We start from the raw sequence: 17,801 nt of genomic DNA on the forward strand, positions 1-17,801 counted from the left end.
CCAACGATAACCACAGGATTATCATAGTCGACGTTACCTGGGTCCTTAATAACCATTTGCATCTGTCAAGTAGATACTGTTGTGATCCTCCCTGTAAAGGCAAGGAAGCCGAAGATTCCAGGAAGACGTTCATTTGCTTCAGAGTCACAGAACTGTCCATGGTGGAGCTAAATGTGAAGCAGGCAGTTTGCTTCTAGAACCATGCTTTTCTCAACACTCTCTGATGCCTCCATGTACTAGAGGCCTAATGAATTCATAGTTGTAAATGGATAGTCATGTGATTGCTGGGTTTGGAGAAACATGATATGGCCAGTGACATACTTAAATCCCTGCAGTAACGAGCATCAATGAGCTCTCGTGCACTTTCTGCTTCTCTTATTTTGCAATTCTGCCCTCTGCCTGCTCGTGTGGGGGAGGCATACAGCCCCGTGCTCTTGAATGTGAGCTAGAGAGACACAGAGACACGTTTGACTCTGCCATTGATTGAGCACTCCCACTTCTGTGCACAGGTGACTTAACCCAAGGGTCACTTTCCTCAGCAGGAAAGTGGCAATAATAGCAGTGCCAGCCTCCCCCAGTAAACTGAGAAGAAATGGAATAGTTAAAAGGAATAAAGTCATCATTCTTGGAATGCAATACTCGTTCAACAAACATAAGCAGGTTTTGTTACTCTAACTACTGTAACAAACGTTGTTTTTAAAACTTTGCCATGGCGAGCTCTACTCCCTATCCGTGGAGGAAGGGAACAGGAACAGGAAGTTCTGAGCTAGTGTGAGTGATACCAAGTGATATTGCTACAGCCTGAGGTCCATGGTCACCAAACTCATAACAGATATTTCCACCCCTGAATTTCAGAGGGCTGGACAGCAGTCCAGAGTTCATGGAGTCTTCGTTCAATACCCATGTCTTTGTCTCATGTCCCTGTGAGGTTTGGGGAGTCTGAGCAGAGTATTGAGCTGGGGGTGTCCATGGTCAGTCCATCAGCCATCTGATGAGTGGTGGCTTCAGTGGTAGAGTATGACAGCTGTATGACAAAGGCTGTCAGGAAATACCTAGTAGCTAACAAGAATTACCATCTTTATACAGCTGGCAATGCACAGTAGAGAGTCATCCATTCATTCAACAGTTTTGAGCCAGGTGCTGTTCTAGGCTCAGGAAATCAATAATGACCAAAACAGATATCTAGGATATTGAGGTCCTTATGCTTTATATGTCTCATTTCCAACAACAGAGTCATCAAACAGCACTGTGATGTAGATGTTATCTTTCTCATGTGGTAGAGAGATTAGATGAGATTTGATTAGATGAGGTTGCTGAGTCTCAGAGAGGTTAACCATACATAAGATCTATAGCTGGAAAGTGGTAAGCTTGAGATTTGAATCCAGTTTTTTCTGATGTTGGGGTGCGTGCTTTAGCCACAGTATGATATTAAGGAAATAACAAATATTGGAATCCAGGGTGTGGGGGTGCATGCTTGCGAGTGTGCATGTTGGGGGGAGGGATATTTAATTCAGAAATCTAAATAGCTGTCATCGTGACACAGCAATAATTGTGACCATCGATTTTCAAAACTCAAGAAGCTCTGATTGTGGCCTCTAGTCTTGAGCTTGGTCTATCATTTTACTGTCTTCTGGTCAAAATTAATGTGTCCTTGGCTGCCCTTAGCAAAGAGAGTAACTTTTACACTTAGGTTGATAAGCACGCAGAAGCTCTGAAATCCAGTGGTTCATTCCCCAGCATGCTGAGTAACTCCTGGGTGCCCTCCAGAGTCCGGACAAGGCCACTGGGCACCATGCCTATTGAGATGCTGTCCAAACCCATGCAGCTAGTGTTCGGATGCCATTGACTTTGTGCAGTGAAATGCTCTGGGTCACTAGGGCTATGGATGGTGGGGTGCAGAGGCAGAGAGCTGCTACTGACCCACTTGTTAAGGCCTTTCACATGGCCATTCTCCACGGATTAGGAAAGAAGTTTCAGAGGCAACATTTCAAATGCTATTGAAAAGGAGAACAAGGGAGGGCAGTTGGTTATTGCAGTGAGGCACACAGATAGGCCAGGAGAAATTTCGTGTTCAGGGTCAGGATCTTGGTGGCCTCCTTTTGTTCCCAGGGCAGGCCATTGTTTCTAGGCAGTACATCTACTGCTGAGCTGTACAGGGCTACTCAGTCTGCCAATGTGACACTTTTCCGTTTGCACTCGGATCCCGTTGGCGTGACCTCACAATGCAAGGGCAGTACCGTCAACGGGGAAGGGCGTTGTACTGGGACATTGGGGACCTGGATCCTGGCCGTGGCTCTGCGCCAGCTGGCAAGGGGACCTGGACAAGTGCCTTTGCTCGTGGGCTTTCCTTTTCTCACTCATCAAAGCAGCAGGACTGGAAGTGGAGGGGGATATTTCCTATGATCCCTTCCGGCTCAAAAATTGTGACTTTGTTAGTAGATATTTGCAGGCTTATAGTGTCTTTTTTTAATTCTCCAGCCCTGTATTCAAAGGCACATTTCCTGCTCCTTAAGCACAGCATTCTTTCCATTGCTTCAGTGCCCACAGGGCTGGTCCTTAATGTTTGATAACTTTTTGTTAAATTAATGGGTGACTCCCACCAGGAAATATGAATGAATGAAACCACTAGCACATGCAGTGCAGCTTCCAGACTGTGGTTCTCTGTGTTTTAATGTGGGTTGCCAAAAAATCCAAGCAACCTGTCTGAAGCCTTTGAGTGGTGTGGGCCTATAGAAACCAACCTCTAACTCTTATTGCTGTTGTTGTAATCATATGCCTTGTTTTCAACAACTGTGGAATAGTATGCGCCTGGTTTATGTAACCACTTTTTTTTCAATAATGAAGTTTTTTTCCATTTCACAAATATTACTTAATAATAATGGATGCAACCTAGTCTCTTGTAGAGTTTACAGTTGTTTATTTAACCAATCCCTTAATCTTATACATTGAGTCATTCAGGTTTTTCTGTGTTATGAACAACATGACTAAATATTCTAATGTATTTTTAAATATTTATTTATTTATTTATTTATTTATTTATTTATTGGTAGAGAGTGAGCAGTTTAGAGGCAGGGGGAGGGAAAGCAGACTCCTTGCTGTGTGCAGAGCCTAATGCAGGGCCCTATCCCAAGACCCTGAGATCATGCATGACCTGAGCCAAAATCAAGAGTTAGAGGCTCGAGGGGCCTGGGTGGCTCAGTAGGTTAAGCATCTGCCTTCAGCTCAGGTCATGATCTCGGGGTCCTGGGATTGAGTCCTGTGTCTAGCTCCCCTCCCCGCTCAGCAGGGAGTCTGCTTCTTCCTCTCCTTCTACCGCCTACCCCCTGCTCCTGCTCTAGCACTCTCTCTCTCTTTCAGATAAATAAATAAATAATAAATTTAAAAAAAGTTAGAGGCCCAACTGACTGAGCTATCCTAGTACCCCTCTAATTTATTTTTAAAATAAAATGTATTGCTTTTTTTTTTTTTTTTTTTTTTTTTTTGCTTATTTATTTGAGAGAGAAAACACAGGAGCTGAGGGGAAAGGCAGAGTGAGAGCGAGAAGCAAACTCCTTGCTGAGCAGGGAGCCTGACGTGGGGCTCAATTCCAGGACCCTGAGCTGAAGGCAGACACTTAACCAATAGAGCCACCCAGATGCCCCTGTATTGCTTTTGTTAACAGGAAAAATGTCTTCGATAAATAATACTGATCCAGTGACACCATTAGCCATACCATACCATCTTAGCCATACCATCTTAAACTAAGATGGGAGTTAGTCTACAGGAAAGTGGTTTGGATGCTACTGAATGCAGGGCAGCTTAGGCTCTCCATGTGCAAAGGGACTGTGATCACCATCAATAACACTGTCATCGAATGAGAGGAGAGCCATTTCCTAAATCCAGAGCAATACTCCTAAATTCCTTTAGGCAATATTCCTTACCCTTCCTGAACAGAACTAGGAGAAAATGTGGGGGGCCAGGTCATAGGGGACGAGAATCCAGCCCAGGTTTGGAGGACTGGATTGGAGCTCGTTCTGCTGTCTGGCCTCAGCAAAGAGCTGAACCTCTACACCTTGGTTTATTTTTCTATGAATGAGAATATTAGTATTAGTTAGTCCTGCCTGCCCTTTCATCAGGGGCTCGGAAGACAGAAGCAAGGGAGGTTGTGAGCATAAAGTGAAATCGTAGGTAGAAGGTTAATGTGAAGCATGAAAGAAACTGTTGTACAGAAGTGAGTTATGGAGAATATCCGTCATTCCTTATGTACCCTTCATCTCTGGAACTGTGGCCTGGAATGTATCTAGAGTTAACAGTGGTTTTTGAGTAAATCCTTAACTCACACATCACCACTATCAAGAGGGAGCAAAAGCAGTAATTCAACCCTCCACTCTCTGCATGCTCTGTTATTACTAATCCCTGCCAGATGTAGACTGGCTGGGAGCCCAGAGGGTAAGTGCTTTCTGATAGAGGTAGTTTTGTTCTTGTCTCCCTTCTAGACAAAGAATTCTTGAAGGAGAAGGAGAAGTTGGAAATGGAGTTAGCGGCAGTGCGGACCGCGAGTGAGGACCACCGGAGGCACATTGAGATCTTGGATCAGGCTCTGAGCAACGCCCAGGCCAGAGTCATCAAGCTAGAGGAGGAGGTGAGACGGGTGGGGGGCAGAGCCTTGAGGGCCTCCACTTCCTTTTCCTACCCAGCACCCTGCACTGGAGCCCGCTCCAAGGCTTTGAGTCGGGGGAGGGATGTAGGAGGCCTCCCAAAATAAAATTAATACCAACAGAGTTTATCCAACCCAGAGCCAGGCAAAGTAGGAAAGACAGCCATGAAAGAGCTCACTTTCTGCCTGAAACCCGGTCTGCAGCCCATTGGTTGGCAAGTGGCCAGGGCTGGAAACAAATGGAAGGACTGGAAACCACTGGTACCTGTAGAGAAAAGAGACTAACAATTTAAAAAAATGGTTTATCTGCTCTTTGGGCTCTTGATTGCATTAAAAAAGGGCAAAAAGCCTTCTGATAGGGTGGAATCAGGGTGGCATGCAGCAAACCGATCTCCCATTTCCAAAAGTTGGCTCAGCTGGGCAGTGACTCCCCTAGTCCAGGAAAATTTGGTCCGTCTCCAGCATTATGGATTTAGTGGTTCCTGATTAAATCAGCCCTTTGGATGAGGTCTCATGAGGTAGGCTTTGCCATTAGGCCTGACTGGGGACGTGCAAAGACCGTTTCTGAGCTTTAGGCTAGGGGATTCAGGCTACAGACACGGTGGCAGAAGAGGAGCAGCCACCGAGGCGGGTAGACAGGAGCCCACACCTGGCAGCCCCCGGCTGCAGTGCTCCCTACCCCCCTCCCCCCACCCCCACCCCGGTCTGGAGCTTGACCTGCACAGAGCCACCCTGGAAGGTAGAAGCACAAAGTCTGGAAGGGGCATGAGTGAGATAATCCACACCAAGTGCTGGCCTTGAGGCTTGGCACACAGCAAACAGTGTTGTCATCAATCCAACTGTTGTCGAAAGGAAAAGCTACTCCTTTAGAAGACCTCTCCTGATGCCAGGTCTTCTGGCGTCTCCGCAAACGCAGCATCACGGTTCAAGCAGCCAAAGGGGAGGGTTATGAAGTTCACAAAGGTCTTGTCCACTAGGAGCTTCTGAAACCCACATGTCCTCTGTAGGAACAGCAATTTTAAGACTAGCATGAGGACCCCAGACAGCAGCCCCAGAGCATCTTCCCTGTTACCGATGTGCAACTCATTCACTAGCATGTAGGTTTGGTACGGAAAGCCACCTTAATCCTTACAGGACACGAGGTCTGCTTTGAGGACTGGAGGCCATGACTCCTCATTGTCGTTATTACTGAAATTAGTTATTCAGGCCCTATCTCCATGGTTGGAGCCAAGGGAAGTTAATAATTTTAAAAATTTATTAATTTTAATATTTCTAATCAAGTCCAAGTTAATTGCGAGCTCCTTAAAGACAGGCTTTTGGTAATCACTACTATGGATCTTCTTGGCATTCTAGAAGATGTTTGCGTGTAGCTTCTCCCAAATCTCTTTTTTTGTGTACCTTTCACTATGACTCCCTGTTCTTGTTAAAGTTTCTTTCGAAGGGTCTTAATTCAGTTCAGAGGGCTCATACTGAGTGCTTACCCTGACTTCCCACAAGAGCTAGGCCTTGGACTGTGGTGAATTAGGATCCTGACCCTGGGGTATGTCAGTGTGTGACCTTAAGCAAGTCTTGTGACCTCTTCCATTCTCAGTCCTCTCTCCTAAATGGAGATAATAGAGTTGTCCCTTTCCTGATATTGGGAGGATTAAATGAAATAGTTAAATATAAAACATGATGCTTGGCATGAAAGAGTTTCACAAACATTGGTTGATATTACCTGTTAATCATTCTCATCTTAATAGACTCCTTGCTAAGACTTAAGGCTGAGACAGATTTTTTTTTTTAAGATTTTATTAATTTATTCATGAGAGAACAGAGAGAGAGGTAGAGACACATAGGTAGAAGGAGAAGCAGGCTCTCTGCAGGGAGCCTGATGTGGAACTCAATCCCAGGACCCCAGGATCACACCCTGAGCTGAAGGCAGACGCTCAACCACTAAGCTGGTGTCCCTAGGCTGAAACAAATTAAATGAGACAGATCCATGCCTTCAAAGATCTTGCAGTTGATTGGGGGAATAATAGTTCTCCATTTAACAAATATTTCTTGAGCACCTACTGGATGCCAGAGATTGTTGCAGGCACTGGGGACATACAGTGTGCTTTGGCCCAGCAAGAACCAAAATGTACAGATCTCATGGCCCTTCTGTTCTAATGGCCACACACCCAGGAAACTGTATACGGTGTAGGATGGGGTAGGTAGTGTATGAATGGGACTCAGAAAATATTTTCTCAGCTGGATCGGCTTCTAGCACAGGAACCTGCAGTTAGTAGGTCCTCAAATGTCTATCCAACCAAATCAAGTAATCAGAAGCACAGCAAATGAAAGGGCCAGATGAAGATTGATGCCCAAAACAGATTTAGAGAAGGCTGTGAGGTTGCTGCCCCCCATTGAAAAGTCAGAGGCACCTCCATTTTATTCCAGTGGCTTTGGCCAGAATATAGGCATAGCTCCGTACAGTACTTCCTGCTAAGTGAGTAACCACCTTTTGCAGCAAGCTCTTAAGTCACTAGCATGTTCCAGCTTGCTGGTGTGATCAGGGACTGAACTCAGGATCTGAATCACCTGGAAGGCATAAGCACACCCAGGTGCGGGCAGGAACTACTATCTGGTGTCTTCTCACCCATGGCCAGATCAAGGCAATGCCCCAGCCTGGTTTTTGGCATGAGCCGATTCCCAGAAAGTTAGAAATGGGCCTGGGGGGCAGCCCAGGGCGTGATCCTGGAGACCTGGGATCGAGTCCCACGTCAGGCTCTTTGCATGGAGCCTGTGTCTCTGCCTCTCTCTCTGTGTCTCTCATGAAATGGGCCTGGGATTTATGGATGTGAGCCGGACTCCTAATTGGGAGAAAACAAAGTCTGAGAGTGGGAGTTGAAATTGTCAATCGTGATTCTAAATCCGTGCCTGATGTGACATTTACATACGTCCTTTCTACCTGTATTTCCATCTCCTCAGTTCTGGTGGTGTTTGAGTGTTCATTGAACCCTGCCTGTCTCTCCAGGGCTGTCAACCACTCCAGCTCTGGAGTGGGCTAAGGGCTCTGAAGTCTTGAGGAGAAAGTTACTCCACAGGATCTATCGTAGGAAATTTTATATTTATTCACACAAATGTGTACATACACCAGTTTCTCTGTGGTAGTAATTTACAGTTATTTTAGAAGATTTGAAAAATTCTGAAAAGAGTAAGGAAGAAGAGAAATTATTATGCTGTACTTGGGGGATCCTTTTAAGTATTTCCTTCCAGTCTTTTTTCACACATAGATCATAGGCAGGCAGAGTTGTGAGCATGTATATAATTTTTGATTCTGGATTTTTTAGTTAAACATTATAGAATAAGCTTTTACTTATGGCACTAAAAACCCTTTGCTAACTTCATTTTCAATGTTGCCAAGTGCTGTCATTATTAAGCAGTCACCAAGGATGGAGCTCAGAGCTGGCTACACGAGGCAGGTGCCCTCGTAAGGTCTTTGATTCCAAGCATCCCAGCACGTCAGAGGGATGACAGTAGGGAAGGTCCATGCACTTGTTCAAATGCAATCCCCAGGTAATCTGACCACCCCCACCTCCACCCAGGCTTTGAGAACTGCTGGTCTGAGTTCTCTGCTCTTTCTTCCCTTTCCTCTGCTTAGTTACGAGAGAAGCAAGCCTATGTGGAGAAGGTGGAGAAGCTCCAGCAGGCCCTGAGCCAGCTGCAGTCTGCATGTGAGAAGCGAGAGCAGATGGAGCGGAGACTACGGACATGGCTGGAGAGAGAGTTGGATGCTCTGAGGACCCAGCAGGTGAGGCTGGGCCCACACAGTCATGCAGCACCCATCTGGCAGCACCGCACCTGCCGTGGCTCAGGCTGTGCACTGTGCATTGAGGACTCAGAGGTGAATGGGAACTCCCTGTCCCCAACATACCAGCATTACGGCCAGTGGAGGGGCCAGGTAGTCCACTCATTGCAGTGACAAAGTCCTTAAAGAGAGAAAGTGCTGACTGCTGGGGGGCTGGACACAGGGGCACGGGGTTATAGGACATTTGAGGTGGACTTGGAAAGATGAGTTTGTTTGACATTCTGGGGGGAAGGACATCAGAGGTAGAAGAGGGTTTTGCGTAGGAGAGAGGTACAAAGCAGCATGGCACATTGCAGATGGCTGGGTGCAGCTGGCTGGCAGAGAATGCACAGGCGGTGGCTGCTGAGGAGGCAGAGGCCAGAGGGGAGGCATTTGGTCAGGTGGAGACACTGTACTGCTTCCTGTAGTCAGCAGAGGGCCAATTTCTGGGAGCTTTTCAAGCCGGACAGGCTCAGAAGATCAGAGGAAGAGCCCTCTGGTGGGATCAGGAGGGTCTGGAGGGGTGAATGAGGACATCAGGGAGGCCAGCCTGAAGGCTGGTGGTGTCGTCTAGGGTGTCATGAAGTGGGATTCCATGCAGGAGCTGGTAAGAGGGTGAACTGAGTCCCACATGATTCTTTACCTCTGAGTTTTCAGAGGTAAAGGAGAGAAAGGAGTTCAGGACTATCCCTGGGACTATCCCCCCGTTATAAGTATCCCGATGTAATATTGGCCATAAGCTCCGAGTTCTTCTGCCTTTCCTTCTTTCTGCCAGTAACAGCTGTCAATATAACTTAGCTGCTAATAAACTTGGGTCCTTGTGTGCCTCAGCAGGGAAGCTCTGCGGCTGGGCCGGGCTCCATTATACACTGGTCAAAGGCTCCTGACTCCAGAGAGAGCCTGGGCTTGTGTGTCATCAGCCAGTGCCGTGGGCAGAGCCCTCTGTGCAGCTGGTGAAGGGTGTGCTCTAAGTTGGGAACCAGGGAAAAGCAAGGCAGGGTTCCATGGAATTATCTACTGGATAGAGCATAGTGGTTGTGGTTGGAATACTTGAAAACACTTGAAAGCATCTGTTCAGGCCAGCTCAGCTCTTTCTCATGGCAGGCACACACATTTCACTCTGGGTGTGGGCTTGGCTAAGGAAGGAGGTGTTAGTGAGATTGCCCAGAAAATTAAGGAACCCACCCAGTCTCCCAACATCTTGGCTTAGTTGACAGCTCGTAGAAAGGGTGAGTCTGCCTCTAGACTCCATCTAACCTGTGCCTTATGCCCTAGTACTTAAGGCCCACCCTTAAGTATTTCTCAGTACTGAGATCTTACCCTCCCCAACTTGAGGATGGGCTTCTCTGGTGCCTGGTACCGTGCTGGTATCTGATAGATACTTAGGAGTCTCTGGCCGACAGAAAGAGTGCATCCCAATACTTAGAGCAAAAGAGAATGTTCTTTTCCAGTTAATGTGCCACCCACACCCTTCAGTTAGATTACTTATCCTTGGATCTCCTACTCTGAATGCTATGAAACCAGACTCAACTGCATTATCTTTGTTATTATATGTAATCTCCCTCCACCATGGGAAGGGAAAGAGTACTTAGCATCATTAGAAGCTGAGAGGAGGTAAAGGAGAAATGAAGATAAGAGGAAGGGAAATGAACATGTTTAGGAATTCACCATCTTCTCTTTCTTGCAAAGAGCTCAAACTAATTTTCACATCTTACTACCACAGGAGTCCCTTGGGGTAAAAGAGAGAAGGGGGAATGTTCTTGAAGAAGGAAATGAGGCACACGGCAATTGAGAGATGAGCCGAAGGTGAAAACATGAAGGACAAAGATCCTATCTGTATTGTTCACTGTCATAACCCCAGCACGTGATAGGTGTTCAGTAAAAATTTGTGAACTAGTTGAATGGGCAGCAGACACTGGCCTGCCTGACCCTCAACTCATTTTTCTGGCCTGCATACAGATCCATTAAATCATGCTGTCTTTGTGTTCTTGAACATTGAAATCCATGCTTTCATTTAAATAACTCTTAATGACCTGAATCAGAGGTCCTGTAAAGAGGTACCATGACATGAGGTGAGGTCAAGAGGATTTTGCAGAAATAAGCCAGCTGAGATGCCATTACAGGGGATTGAGACAGAAAATGACAAGCATAGATGGTGGCTTAGCCAGGCTGTGGGATCTTTTCTTGGAATGTTTCTAACAGCAGGGGAGCAGCTCATCTCCATGGATTGGTTCATTTGTCCCCCTGCATGAGGTCAGTGCCTGGCCAGAGGAGGCCGGTGGCTTTCTGTGCAGGTTGATGAGGACAGTTACATACTTTCTGCCCCATTCTTGCTTAAATGTTGGTTACTGGCAAACAACTGCCAGATTGGAGAATATTTGTACTTCTAGCTTTAAAAAATTGAATAGAAGCATATGGATTACAGAAAGCCCCTGGGCCCATTTGCTCTGGTCTCTCTGGTAGGATTAGATCCTCTGAGTGCAGCTCATGTGCCAAGCTGTTGCTCTGGGTAGTGGATGTGGGTCCGGGTAAAGTGTTCAGGCACCCCCCTACCCTGCAAGCAGCTCTGCATCTACCGTTTGTGATCACCGGGAAACATGAGGGCAGTGTGCATCCCAGGACATGGAATGATGAAGAAATCATGCTCTTCTGAAGGCAGAACCTCCTCAAACTCCCTGACTATCCTGCAAGTCCTGCTGTTTAAAGGAAATAGTATACCTGAGTTGAAAGGGAAGAATTCTGAAATGTCAGTATCCCCAGCTTGCGAGCAGACCAGAAACCACAGCCACTTTATTTCCTATCTTCCAGACACAGATGAAAAGAAAGGGCTGAAAAATGAGCTTGACTTGCATTCACGGGTTTCTGGTAGCACTTTACTTTTACTCTGGTTAGCCCCTTTAAGTTGATGAAATGCCTTCATGTGGTTGCTTCTGTGGCCCCTCAGTGGGACAGACACTCATTCCTCTGTGTCCCCGATGAGAGCCTTACACTCAGGGGAACATGCACTTGGGGACATCTCGCTCCCCTTTCTTTGCCTTTCCATTTTAACCTTCCAGCCTCAGGGACAACCAAACAATGGGAATTGCTTCCTTGAACTCCGGAGAAAATGCTCTTGTCCCAAAGGCTAAGACTTAGTTCCTGTTTTAGCTTTTGGTATAAATTAATGGCAGGACTTGCAACAGCTGCTTGTCCTGCAGGGCTGTGTGGCCATTCGGGCCCTGGTCTGATCCTATTTCTGAGTAGCTGAGAGAGACTGAACAATTCATTTCACCTCCCAGAAGCTTCGTTTTCTCCCCTCTAACATTAGGATAAGGTTGTCTTACGGAATTCCACAAGAATTAGGGGTGGAGGAATTTAGAAGGTGAGGTGGAAGCATTTGGAAGGTGACCCTACTTAGCAATAGGATCTGTAGGGTTTGTGTCTTCCCTGTAGGAGAGGAAGCAGAAACAGGGGGACATTGTGGGAGTGTGCTGCAGGATCTGTGAACCCCATGTGCCCCTTCCCTGCATCATGCTGCATATTTCTCTTGCTTCTCCAGAAACATGGAAACAGCCAGCCAGCCGGCGTGTCAGAATATAATGCCCCGGCCCTCCTGGAACTTGTGAGGGAGAAGGAGGAGCGGATCCTGGCCCTGGAGGCCGACATGACCAAGTGGGAGCAGAAGTACCTGGAGGAGAGTACTATCCGACACTTCGCCTTGAACGCCGCAGCCACTGCGGCCGCTGAGAGGTGAGGCCTGCCTGCGGTGCCTCCAGAGCATTCGCTCAGTTGTGAGGACCTCCACACAGTGGGATACTAGGTGGTCTTCAAGAGCGATGTTGCGCAAGTACATGTTACACTCTCTTTTAACAGCGCGTGTCATGGGCCAGATGAGATTAAGTCCTCATTAAACGTGGGCCTGACCAGATGATGGGGCTGCTGCATCCCCTCCTCACCTGGTTCAGGGGCCGCCTTGCCAGAGGGTCCAACAGGAACTGTTAGTAGCTGGAGAAACATGGCTCAGAGAGGTACCCTGGTATATTCCCAGTCATGCTGGCAGTGAGCGCTGGGGCCGCGTGTCCCGTGGAGCTGTGTGTGACCCGAAGCCTGGTTTCTTTTGGTTGGAAATTGTTGCTTTTGTCAGCTATTACCTCTGCTGCTTTATGTCCTTTCTGTGGGCACACAGCCTATTTTTCCTTTGAAAATGAGCTTAGAATGCTCAGTAATTGACACAGGAATTCTGTTACGTCATCCTCTTGTCTGAATGAGGAGGTGGTTTCCCCCGACTGCTGAGGCTCACCTGTGCGTGCCCCGCACCCCCCCCACTTGAGTGGTGGTGCATCCCACCAGTCAGGGCTTCTGTTGCCTTCCTACCCCCCACCAGTTTGCTGTCGGCTTATAGATGCCGTGGGCATTGCATTCACAGCTGTTTGGGATTTATTGAAGTTTAAGGTCACTATCTGCAGAGGAGATCCTCAAATCTCAGAGGCTCATCCGTGAAACTGGACTTAATATGGGCTGTTGTTGGAGCCTGTGGGGGAGCGTCGGACCTGAACCAGGTGAGGAGCAAACACCGAGGATGCAGCCCCATCTTGTAATCAGTCCCATGTTTTGGGGGATGTGTTCTTTCTTTAACGAGTAAGAGAAGGCTTGTTGGGGTGGAGGAGACCTCTATAAGGTCTTGTGAGCTCTCTCATTCATTACTCATGTAGAGAAGAGTCCCCAGGAACTTGGAGAAGGAGCAGGGCCAGCCCTATGGGCACACGTGCCTCCACTGGGCACCACAGTGCATTCACACCCGGAGAGACAGACCTTGCAGGCTCGTGTGGGAAATGACCCTTAGGGGTCAAATTCTAGTGCTTATGTATGTCTCTGTGAGGGAAAACAGCCCCAGTAGCCCCTCCAAGTGACACCCAGGAGCAGGAATAGACATTTAGAGGTATGAGGTGTGGCGGGGCCCCAGAGGCAAGGCAGGAACGCTGGAGGAAGCTGCAGTGTCTGGTTCGGCCCTCCTGCCTATGGGTGACAACAGCAGAGCCTGGATTTCTGCATAGTTGAGAGGTTTTTCTTTTCAGCTTTTTGTTGTCTAAGGCAATACTTCACCTCTATGTTGAGGAAGAGCCCAGACCATCATAAAGTTATGGAGAAATTCAGCCTTCTTTGCCAGATTTGGTCTGAGGCACAGCATGATTGCCCTGGAAGCTGTCTCACTCCATGGGGTTTTTAAACGGAAGGAACAGTCCCCAGTCAGGTGGGGCATCGGTGTTCAGGGCTTCTTCCTCTGCTGCCAACTATGGGTGCGTGATTCTGCATAGGCCTTTCTGAGTGTCATTGACTTCCTTCAAGATTGACCTCATCTCTGGGGCACCTGGGTGGCTCAGTGGTTGAGCGTCTGCCTTCGGCTCAGGTGATCCCAGGGTCCTGGGACTGAGTCCCGCATTGGGCTCCCCATGGGGAGCCTGCTTCTCCCTCTGTCTGTGTCTTTGCCTCTCTCTGTGTCTCTCGTGAATAAATAAATAAAATCTTAAAAAAAAAAATTGACCTCATTTCTGAAATGGAAATTGTCATTCTTGGCTGGTTATGAGCAAAGAACCACACCATAGTCCACCAGCTGAGGACAGTAAAGCCCTGATAGTATAAATGTGGTACCTTGGAAGCATGACACGGAGGCCTTTGTGGGTCATCTTTGTCTCCGCTCCTAGTGCTTTTATCAGGACAGGTGCATGTTTGGGATCTTAGGCCCTGAGGGGACAAATAGGAGTGGGTTGTCAGATCAGAAGTCGGGGAATGAATGGCTCCTGGGAGAGGGAAACAGGGACAGGCCAGGGGTGGGGGTGCCACCTTCAGCCACTCACCTGTGCTAGGACCTGCCTTGTTCGTCATCCTCCAGGCAAGGGACACTGGTCTGTTGCCTACAAAGAGTGGGAGTCCTATGGGATTTACCCAGCCCTGCTGCTTACTCTGCCCAGTTAGAAGTCTCAGATGCACAGGTAAATCAAGGCCCTTCCCCTACCCGCCCCCCACTCCCTTCTTTGCTTTCTGTGTATTTATTGGGCATCTGATTATTCTGTAGGAAATTACCTTCCCCTTCCTGGCCACTCTTTCCCACAGTCTTGGGGAAAGTCAGCTCAGAGGAGGTCGGGTGTTTAGCTCCAATCTTAATGCTCTATAATTTTGCACTGCTTTTCTTTTGATAGAAAGGGAGAAAGGAAAAATGAAAAATGAATTTTTGAGAAAGGTCAAAATTCTGAGCTCTTGTCTGGATGCTTATGTGGCTGCCTGTGAACTGGTAAAAACGACTAACTGTTCGTTTTGTGACTTTCCAGCCAGTGATGCATACTTAACCTTTATAAGCAATGATTTTTGTTTACCAAGTGCTTTACCCATCTTGGTGCATTTTGGCACCATTGGTCAGAATTTTGAGGGGTTAGGCCTTTTTTATGGCTTTGAAAATTTTACAGATTTTAATGCAATGTAGTTAATTTTTTTGTCTTATGTACATTTACCTTCTGAGTTGTTTTGATCTGATTCTTCCTGCTATCTTTACTTAGCAGCATAAACATGAGTTTTGTTTTGTTTTTTTTTAAAGATTTTATTTATTCATGAGGCACACACACACACACACACAGAGGCACAGACACAGGCGGAGGGAGAAGCAGGCTCCATTCCATGCAGGGAGCCTGACATGGGACTTGATCCCTGGTCTCCAGGACCACACCTGTAGGCTGAAGGTGGCGCTAAACCACTGAGCCACCCTGGCTGCCCAAACATGAGTTTTTTTAATTGGTGTCTGGCTCTGTGTGAATTTTCCAAAAGTAAATTGGTTGAAAATGTTTTCTCTAGGGACTAATTTCTGCATAGATTTTTGTGCGCTATAGGGTGAATTCATAATCTACAGAATTCACCTCAAAATTTTGCCTGCACAACAACAGTACAGCAAAAGCCACCACCAACCTGTGATGCTCGAGAGCATTTCTTCCAAAGTGCTTTTTTGGCTATCCATATGTTAACAGCTTTTGCTTGTTTTCTGTGTTAGTTGGTCTTGTGGTTTATTTTCAGCTGCATTTCCCACAAATGCCACACTCTCATGTGCACCCACTTTGTTGGTTTATCTTCATTCCTTTTACCGAAGCCTTCTTCATAAAGACACAGGAAGTGGGCTGCCTGGGTGGCTCAGTTGGTTGGGCGTCTGCCTTCAGCTCAGGTCATGGTCCTGGGGTTCTGGGATCGAGTCCCAGGATGTTGTCGGGCTCCCTGCTCAGCAGGCAGTCTGCTTCTCCTTCTCCCTTTGTTTTGCCCCCTGCTCGTGCTCGAGCTTGCTCACTCTCAAATAAATAAAATCTAAAAAAAAAAAAAAGAGTCAGTATAGAATGATGGCTCAGGGCATGGACAGAAATATCTGGATTTGCATCTGTCTCTACCTTCACTAACTAGGCGTTTTTACAAAGTCGCCTAGCCTATTTGTTCATCTGTAAAATGAGGATGATGATGCCAACTACCCAGGTTACTGTGAGGACTGCATGAGAGGCTGTGTGTAGTATGCTTTAGCCCATCCTTGGCATAAAGGAAATGCTATTCACTGATAGCTGTCATTAGATGAAAGGAGTTCTCTTTGCTCTTCTTGTGTATTTTAGAAAAAAGCTATTAAGATTTTAAATATGATTGCAGCATTGGAATAAGAAGTTAAAGAGATGCAAAATCTTTGCCTGGATCATTTGTCAATTTGGCATTCACTAGCCCAAGACACTAGTGTGCCTTGCAGTGAGATATACCTAGATCACCTAATTGGCTCAGTTATCTTCTTTTTACCAATCGTCCTTAATTAGGAGTAATTAAATCACCAAAACCAGTGGAGGCATAGTTAACTTTGACCAGTTATTTTCCGTCAGATACCTGCTTCCAGCTACCCTGCATCTTAACCTACTTTGTCCCTCCCCTTGCTTCACTTCCTTGGTTGGACTTTCCAATGACAGGTATATGTCTTTGTCTTTTTGCTTTGCCACCCGGTGTGGCTGTCACACGGGGGCTCGTAAAGCCAGAAGTGAGCTAGGACGCAGGCCTGAGGGAAGATTTCAGCTGAACCGCCATCCGAGAGGACCAACATGTGTTTCCAAGTATTTGCTGAGTCTCCTTTTTACTGTAAACTACTGAAATAGCTTCTAGGTGGGTAAGAAATGGAAATAAAACTTTGACTATGACTGAAAAAGGATAAGTACAAAGGGGTATAAGCATGGAAACACAAATACAATGACAATGGCCCCCCTCTCTTAGGGTGCAGTGTCCACACCAGGCCTTGTAGCTTAATACACAAGGTCATTAGTCGTGGGAACAGGGAATTTTCATCTTTGGATTTTATTTTGTCTTCCCTAGATGCTTTCATAATTCTGTCAAGTTTAAGGTAACAATTGGCCAGGATGTAGGAGAGGGAGAGTGAGTAAAGGAGCTGGTGGAAAGATATGCCTCAGCAGGATCATCCACATCCTTGTCTGTGTGTCCTGTGTTCCCAGGGACACCACGATCATCAACCACTCAAGGAATGGCAGCTACGGTGAGAGCTCACTGGAGGCCCACATCTGGCAGGAGGAGGAGGAGGTGGTGCAGGCCACCCGGAGGTGTCAGGACATGGAGTACACGTAAGGGACAGCCGTGTGCATGGCTGCGCCACCAGGCTCCACTGTGGCTGTGCTCAAGACCCCCATGGGACCCGCTAGTCCCTCCCTGCTCTGAACAGCGGAAGGTCTCAGCCATTTATACCCAAGCAATGAAAAGAAACCAAATGCTTTCTGATTTGCGTTTTGGGCCATCAGGGATAAAATCATCTTTTTCCAGAAAACCTGTCCGTCTTTCGTTTTTTTCTTTTCTCAGAAAATGGGGAGAGGCGCCTGGGTGGCTCAGTGGTTGAACTTCTGCCTTTGGCTCAGGTCATGATCTCGGGGACTTGGGATCGAGTCCTTCGGCTCCCTGCGTGGAGTCTGCTTCTCCCTCTGCCTGTGTCTCTGCCTCTCTCTCTGTCTCTCATGAATTAGTAAATAAAATCTAAAAAAAAAAAAGAAAAGAAAGAAAGAAAAAAGAAATTGGGGAAATTGACTTTAATGGAAAACCAACCCTGTGTAAGACGTCAGCGTTTTTGAGTTTCCCTCCCGAGCATACCTTGGTCCAGGAGGTTCCTGCTGTGAGGCCACAGCCATTCTGCCTGTGTGTCCTTGGGGTCCCAGGAGGTCCCAGATTCTCCACAGAGGCCAGAGAAGGTGTGCCCCTCTGATCTACTACAAAAGTTTCATTTTATACAATTTGCAGATTAGAAATGTGTAAAGACTTAAGCTGCACTTAACTCCTTTTTTCTTTTAAGATTTTATTTATTTATTCATGAGAGAC

General features: G+C 47.0%; 1 protein-coding gene across 9 annotated transcripts in view; it reads left to right on the forward strand.

Moving 5' to 3' along the window:
- AMOTL1 (angiomotin like 1) overlaps positions 1-17,801 on the forward strand; it is a 146,468-nt gene that overhangs the window by 118,558 nt on the left and 10,109 nt on the right. For all 9 annotated transcript variants that reach the window (XM_077867488.1, XM_077867495.1, XM_077867487.1 and 6 more), the window contains 4 exons: positions 4,476-4,621; positions 8,262-8,411; positions 11,986-12,176; positions 16,934-17,059. In XM_077867488.1, coding sequence (XP_077723614.1) covers positions 4,476-4,621; positions 8,262-8,411; positions 11,986-12,176; positions 16,934-17,059 — 613 coding nt within the window. The remainder of the gene's footprint in view (positions 1-4,475; positions 4,622-8,261; positions 8,412-11,985; positions 12,177-16,933; positions 17,060-17,801) is intronic.

This window comes from Canis aureus, chromosome 23 (assembly GCF_053574225.1).
Source record: "Canis aureus isolate CA01 chromosome 23, VMU_Caureus_v.1.0, whole genome shotgun sequence".
Lineage (NCBI taxonomy): Eukaryota > Metazoa > Chordata > Mammalia > Carnivora > Canidae > Canis > Canis aureus.